This window comes from Gymnoscopelus microlampas (genome assembly GCF_963454915.1).
Source record: "Gymnoscopelus microlampas genome assembly, chromosome: 24".
Classification (NCBI taxonomy): Eukaryota; Metazoa; Chordata; class Actinopteri; order Myctophiformes; family Myctophidae; genus Gymnoscopelus; species Gymnoscopelus microlampas.
The window spans coordinates 14,874,712-14,882,211 of NC_139961.1; the positions used below are offsets into that span (position 1 = coordinate 14,874,712).

Below are 7,500 nucleotides of genomic sequence, written 5' to 3' on the forward strand. Positions count from 1 at the left end.
TACGTGGCCGGGTTCCTCCTGGAGGACAAGGTGGTGTGCATCGACAAGTTCAAGGACGACGGGTACAAGACGGTGGCGCAGGGCACCAAGAAGGAGGGCTGCACCATCCTCTTCATGATCCTGTACTTCTTCGGCATGGCCAGCTCCATCTGGTGGGTGATCCTGTCGCTCACGTGGTTCCTGTCGGCGGGGATGAAGTGGGGCCACGAGGCCATCGAGGCCAACTCCCAGTACTTCCACCTGGCGGCGTGGGCGGTGCCGGCGGTGAAGACCATCACCATCCTGGCCATGGGCCAGGTGGACGGCGACCTCCTGACCGGCGTGTGCTACGTGGGCATCTACGACGTGGACGCCCTGCGCGGCTTCGTGCTGGCGCCGCTCTTCGTCTACCTCTTCATCGGCACCTCCTTCCTGCTGGCGGGCTTCGTGTCGCTGTTCCGCATCCGCACCATCATGAAGCACGACGGCACCAAGACGGAGAAGCTGGAGAAGCTGATGGTGCGCATCGGCGTGTTCAGCGTCCTGTACACCGTGCCCGCCACCATCGTCATCGCCTGCCACTTCTACGAGCAAGCCTTCCGGGCGCAGTGGGAGCGCACGTGGCACATGCAGACGTGCAAGCGCTTCGCCGTGCCGTGCCCGGCGGGCGACTTCGCGCCCGCCTCGCCCGACTTCACGGTGTTCATGATCAAGTACCTGATGACCATGATCGTGGGCATCACCTCGGGATTCTGGATCTGGTCGGGGAAAACGCTGCAGTCGTGGCGCCGCTTCTACAAGCGGCTAAGCAGCGGCAACCAAGGCGAGACGACGGTGTAGAGGCCCGTTTGGGTTCTCAAGCTGCTCAACACACAAGGACCTGTTGTTTTGTTATGTTTTTGAAGTCAAGAAGCCCACGTATTAGCTACACAATAATCCTCTTATTAAGGTGGTTCTATGTTTCATAGCCCCTGTCGGGACATCTCAACGGCACCCTTCGGGGTCCCGGGCCCACTGTTTGAGAAACACTGGACTAGTAAGGCTGTGTAGTTCTCTGACACACAGCTGGGTGGGGTTGAGCAGCGGATAAGGGCTTTGGGCCAAGGAGAACTGTATGTGAGGTGGACTAATGCCTGAACATTCTCTTAAATACGTAGCTGGACGTTAGTCCGCAAAGCGCCTCCTTCTGGCTCTCGAATGAACCTTTTTGACTGGGCCTTTTGTTCGCCTTAACAGGATGGCGGATGTAAATCGGGCATGTGGCTCCTCTGAACACTTCTTTCAGGTCCTTTTGAAACGGAGCGAGAGCTCAGTGGTACTGTCGAAACATGAATAATGAACCCTGGAGGACCACAATGTGCCATGTACCCCAAAAAGACTTATTTTTATATTTTATAACTTTTCAGTCACACAATGACACTGTCTGCCTTTGCTTTGTCCACCCCAACCCCCAGCAATCTTGTCCACATTTTTGTATTGTTTTTAATCTTCATTCTTTCACACTTTTGTCATGTTGAAGAGCGAGAGAGATATGCCATATTTGTACTTAAGTTGCACCCTGGTGTCTCGCACCAAAAAACTGCAGATCTACAAGCTCACAAAGAGGCACGCTGTTAGACATTGTGAGCTTGTAAATCGGCTGTTTTTGGTGCGAGACATTGATGCTCAACAGAGTATAAATCAGGGCTACAGGGAACGTGAGATACTGTGGAATGAAACTTGCATCAGTGCCATTTCACGTCCCTCATTTTCCATGTCTTCAGGCATTTTGATATGAAATGTTTAGTAAATAAGTGTCCTTTTTTTTCCTTTATCGTCACGATTGTCTGTTTGCCATGTTGTTGCTGATGAGTTTTTCATGTAGCATAGACTTGACTTTTGGCACTCGTCCCAAAACAATCACGTGTGCACGTCAACTGAAAACTGGGCTGAGGAAAAACTCGCTCGGGGTCGCTCGCGCCTTTGTGTAGAACTTTTTTTTTGGAAAGAAAAATCAGCAAAGCTGCCTCATTTTGTAGGTCATGCATTTTGTAAATATCCACCCTTTTGAAAAGAACTTATGTATTTATAAGATTTTGATTTTTTTTTGTACTAGTTCCAAGTCATTGTTTTTGCCCCCCCCCCCACCAACGCTACACAGCTTGTACCCTGTACAGTTTTACAAAATAAAAATGTTACCGTTTTTAAAAATTGACCTTTTCTTGAGTGTTCTTGGTGAGCCGAGGTTCTTAGTTGCAAGTTCTGCATTTAACCCATTGAGACCTGAAGCCGATTCTACATGTCAACTAAATCTCAACAGTTTTCTGAAAAACGTATGTTTCTATATCAGTGGTGCTCAATCTTTTTCATGTCAAGGACCCCCAAAATTATATGTATTTGGCCGCGGAAATATTTTGTTCCAGGGACCCCCAGAAGCAAAGATTTGAGTTAAAAATATTCGCTTTAAAACAATATATATTCAAAGATTTTCACGATTTTTCAAAAATATCAGATCTACAAGCTCGTAGCGCGGCACTCGGTGCTATTTTTGAATAGCCCAAAGTGTAAAATAATGCTTTTTAGCTCAAATCTAAAAATGAGATTAGTTCCAGGTCTTAATGGGTTAAGCATTGTATTGTGTCACATGGTTTCTGTCGGGTGGAAACCTCATATGTCCCAAACTGTTCCAATTTCAGGATTCAAATTCAAAAGTAGCAGATCGACAAGCTCATAACGCATCGCTTCATGCTGCGTTTCGAGCTTTTCGATGCTTTTTTTGTGACGCTGTAGTGTGATCAAGTAGGGGCGTTAACCCATTGAGACCTGAAGCCGATTCTACAAATGTCTTCTAAATCCCAGCAGTATTCTGAAAAAAGTATGTTTCTATATCAGTGGTTCTCAAACTTTTACATGTCAAGGGCCCCCAAAAATTATATGCATTTGGCCGCCGACCCCCGATCTCAAAATGTTTTGTTCCAGGGACGCCCAGAAGCAAAAGTTTGAGTTACAAATGTTCGCTTTAAAACAATTTATATTCAAGGATTTGCACATTATTTTCACGATTTCTCAAAAATAGCAGATCTACAAGCTCATAGCGCGGCACTCGGTGCCGTGCTATGAGCTTGTAGATCTGCTATTTTTGAATAGCCAATGTGTAAAATAATGCTTTTTAGCTCGAAACTGAAAATGACACAGATGCTTCTCCAGGTCTTAATGGCTTTTAATCTACGAAATGGTTCAAATATGGAGATATGAGGTTTGTGCTCGAAAGCAACGATGTGCAACTGAATTGTTTGTCTAAAGAAGTATGGGAGTCCAAAATAATATTGTCGACCACATGAACCGTAACGTTAACATTTGCATCTGGGGTGCAAATGGCTGATCTACAGACTCACTGTGACTCGATCTTGTCTGTCTGTGAGTGAGCTTGTAGATAAGCTATTTTCGACCAAAAAAAGGAGCATACCTAGTGCAAGACCCCCCTGGGGGCTCCGATCAATGCAGTATACACAGGGTTTTTAAGTAGTTAAAACAGGGACTGATAACATATATTTACACTGACAAATGACCAGTGGTTTTATTGCAGGAAGGTGGAGAACCAGTGTGCTGACTGGCTCCTGCTGCCCTGAGCAGTCTCTGAGCAAGAGGAATTACCAGAATGCCTCAAGGCAGCTTATCCCTCTTTTCCTCGTGAAATCTGATCCCTTCTTTCTCTCGGTGCACCCCCACCCCCAGCCCCAGCCCCAGCCCCAGCCCCAGCCCTCTCTACTTTCCCTTTGTTCTGGGCCCTGCTAGAAGTTGAGAGGAACAAGCCAAACCCCCTCTCTGCAGTCTTACGAGTACACAGCTGGAGAAGTGTGACTTACTGCTCTAGATTAGAACAGTGGTTCCCCCCAAACTTTTTCCATGTCGAGGAGCCCCCAAAATGATATGTATTTGGACCCCCCATCTCAAAATATGTTCTTCCAGGGACCCCCGCAGAAGCAAAGATTTGTGTTCAAAATGTTTGCCTTAAAAAAAAAAGAGAGATTTAAAGATTTGCACAAAAGCAAGTAGCAGTGCCGCGCTATGAGCTTGTAGATCTGCTATTTTTGAATAGCCAAAGTATAAAATATGGATAAAGGGGTTAAAATGATTGTGACACTTTATTAACACATTTGTCTGGGGTACCCCCTGGTACCCTCCCAATGACCCCTGGGGGTCCCCGGACCCCAAACAGTGGTTGCCCCAAACCTTTTACATCAAGACCCAAATGAGAAAGTAAGACGTTTGACCGGGACCCAAACTAGTGGAAATAGCAGATCTACAAGCTCACTTGGCACCGCTTTGTGAGCGTGTAGATCTGCTATTTTCACTACTTCTTAAACTTCTTAAAAATGTATTTATGGAAATTATTCCATAAATTAATTACTATTTTTAAGATTTTATTTATGAAATACTTTTGAAAAATGTTGGAAATGTTTTCAATTGATGAAAAGTTGTGATTTCTTTGTTAAAATCTCATTTTAATCTAATCTAATTTAATCTTTTGAAATAAATGTAGGAAACGAAAATAATTGGATATTTGCGACCAATAAAAATGGGTCGCTCTAGGAAGTGTCAGGTCTGAAGGAGTGTAGGAAATAATTTGGCCACTTTAAAATATATATATATTTATCTTTTTGGTATATATGTCTGAAGTAGCCTACAGTAGTTGCTCAAAATCATAAATATGAGAAACACAATGAAAATGTTGTTAAATCCACATATCCTGCCTAGCACTCATTGAATGCAACTCTACACTGTGTCATTCCACATATTGTGATATACGATACAGTAAAATAAGCTTCAGCTATTGAGAGAGATGGCCTACTTAAAATTCTATCGCCCCAGCCGCTATCAGCTTGCATCGTATTGAACACGAAGAAATTTGCATTTATGAAATGGGAGTACATTGGAGTAAAGTCCTAAATAAGCCAATATTAACCCATTAAGACCTGAAGCCGATTCTAAAAAATGTCCTCTAAATCCTAACAGTTTTCTGAAAAACCTACGTTTCTATGTCAGTGGTTCTCAATCCTTTTCACGTCAAGGACCCCCCAAAATTATACGTATTTGGCCCGCGGACCAGCATCTCAAAACATGTTGTTCCAGGGACCCCCAGAAGCAAAGATTTGCGTTAAAAATGTTCGCTTTAAAATAATATATATATTCAAAGATTTGCACAAATGTTCACCATTATTTCGCTATGAGCTTGTAGATCTCCTATTTTTGAATAGCCAAAGTATAGAATAACGGTCAAAGTGGTTACACAGATGCGTTCCCGGTTTGAATGGGTTAAAATGACACCATAACACCCACGGTATAAGATGGGTGTTTGAAACGACAGCTAACCACCGCATGGGCTTAAGAGGACACAAGGCCCATGTTTGTTCAAGTGGCATCCATTAATTCATTTAAACCTGTCTAGACCAAGAGACAGAAGGCGTCATTGAGAGGAAGTGTGGTGGGACATTATTACCTATAGGGACCCTGGCCGTGCTAATCTGTGTCATGCTACCAATGGCTGAAAAACACGGATCCTCTTTGCTTACAGTCAAGTCCCTCTGCAGCTTTCCCACAACAAGTGGGTCAAGAGAGACATTCCTGGTACTCTAGCCCCATGCCGTTGTAAATCTATACCGTTAACATGCAACCACCGTGGTGGAAGAAGTACTCAAATGTTTGACTTAAGTAAAAGTATCAACACTGCAATGTCGAAGGTTAAAGTACGGAATTCAAAATTGACCTGCGTAAAAGTACAAAAGTATTGGTTTCAAAATGCACTTGAATGACCAGAAGTAGAAAGTACTCATTATGCAGAATGTCCCATTTCACAAGTTTTCAAGTGTATAAAATGTCAGCAAATCTTTTGAAAATAGCCGATCTAGAAGCTCACAATGCGTCGCGATGCGACGCATTGTGAGCTTGTAGATCTGCTATTTTCAAATGGCCGAAATGTAGGGTTGACGTGGCTAATGTCTGTTTTGTAATGATAATCAAAATCTACAAAACTAAAGTTTTCAAATAATTGTAGTGGAGGAAAAGTACAATAGTTTTTGTAGTGGAGTAGAAGTAAAAGTACTGAAAATTGGAAATACCTCAAAATTGTACTGAAGCACAGTACTTGAGTAAACTTAGTTACTTTACACCACTGTCTAAACTGTAACATGCAACCTTCTAGTTCAAGAGTCTTCCACGTTTTTTTCAGGCCAAAAGGACCCCTTAGCTGAGAGAGAGAGAGATGAAGAAGGGACCCCCCAATACATATTGTATAACATTATGTTGTAGATGTTGTAGATTAAACCTTTTCATAGATAGCTAAACCCTCAATACTTACAAAACGTGTGCATAATCTGCCCTTTCCCCCTACACTACACCATACCTCTTTGCTGAAAATAGCCGATCTACAAGCTCACAACGTCTCGCAGCGCGAGGCGTTGTGAGCTTGTAGATCGGCTATTTTTTGTCTAAAGTTCTCCTCAGAATAGGGATGCTAGGGTTCAAGTGGTTTAATGTGAAAAAATAACAAAAAAGGTTCCTATCGCACAAAGATTTGGCGGCCCCCCTGTTGTAACTCTGAGGACCCCCAAGGGGTCCCGGAACCCCCTGTTGAAGACCACTGATCTAAACTGTAACATCCAACCTTAGTAAGTCCATCGACTTTAGATGGACTTAGATTTAGTCCAACAGTGAGAGTACAGTTCTGTCTTAAAGGGATAGTTCACCCCCAAAATGACTTTTTTCCTATCGATTAGTCACCCCATGGAGACTTGAATTCATGGATATTTTTTAGTTTTTGTCGCATCCCTATAAAAGCAATAATTTGATGACCGGCAGTGGTTCCGGTAGGAGACACAGAGAGTCTTCTTTGTGTCTCCTAATAATTTGAAGGTCCGCTGGTCTTCAAAGTATTGGCTTAGGAATGCGGAATAAAAAAGAAAAAAGAAATCCATGAATTCAAGTCTCCATGGGGTGACTAATCGATACAAAAAAAAAAGTTTTGGGTGAACTATCCCTTTAACACATTTGCGAATGTGTTTGAGGTTGCTACGCCCAAGAATAATAGATGTAACAAATATTCACGTGTCCCTAGAATGATGATTACGTGGGCGTAATAGTGGAGTGTTGGGGGGGGGGGGGGGAGGGGGGCAAGAAATTATGATGACCCCGAGGAGGAGATATAGAATAATAGGCCTATGTGTTTCTATCCCAGACTTTCTCAGAGCAAAACGGAAGAGGAAGCCATCTGGCCTTTTCCAGGATTCACCTCACACATTTTGTCCCTTTGTCTAGCTTTTCACAGAGACACAGGTGGGTCCACACAGCTGTCTGCAGTGCTTACTGTGTGACCTATGGCTGTTAGGGCCTTGGGCGTTGTGGCCTTAGTGAGCGCTATAGCCTTGTACAACTGGCACTCTTCAACGAGATTTGCAACGCTAATCGCATTTTGAGCCACTGTTTCTGGTATGCAGCTGGCGGGGTGGGAAATTCACACAAACCCACGAGCTTTAAAAGCACTAC

At 43.7% G+C, this 7,500-nt stretch overlaps 1 protein-coding gene across 1 annotated transcript in view; it reads left to right on the plus strand.

Moving 5' to 3' along the window:
- Positions 1-2,153, plus strand: part of fzd7b (frizzled class receptor 7b) — a 3,796-nt gene extending 1,643 nt beyond the window's left edge. Inside the window, exon 1 of the mRNA XM_084050609.1 lies at positions 1-2,153. This exon is cut by the window's left edge and continues 1,643 nt beyond it. Within this exon, the coding sequence (XP_083906735.1) occupies positions 1-819 (819 nt within the window). The 3' untranslated portion in view covers positions 820-2,153.
- The last annotated feature ends 5,347 nt before the right edge of the window (positions 2,154-7,500 follow it).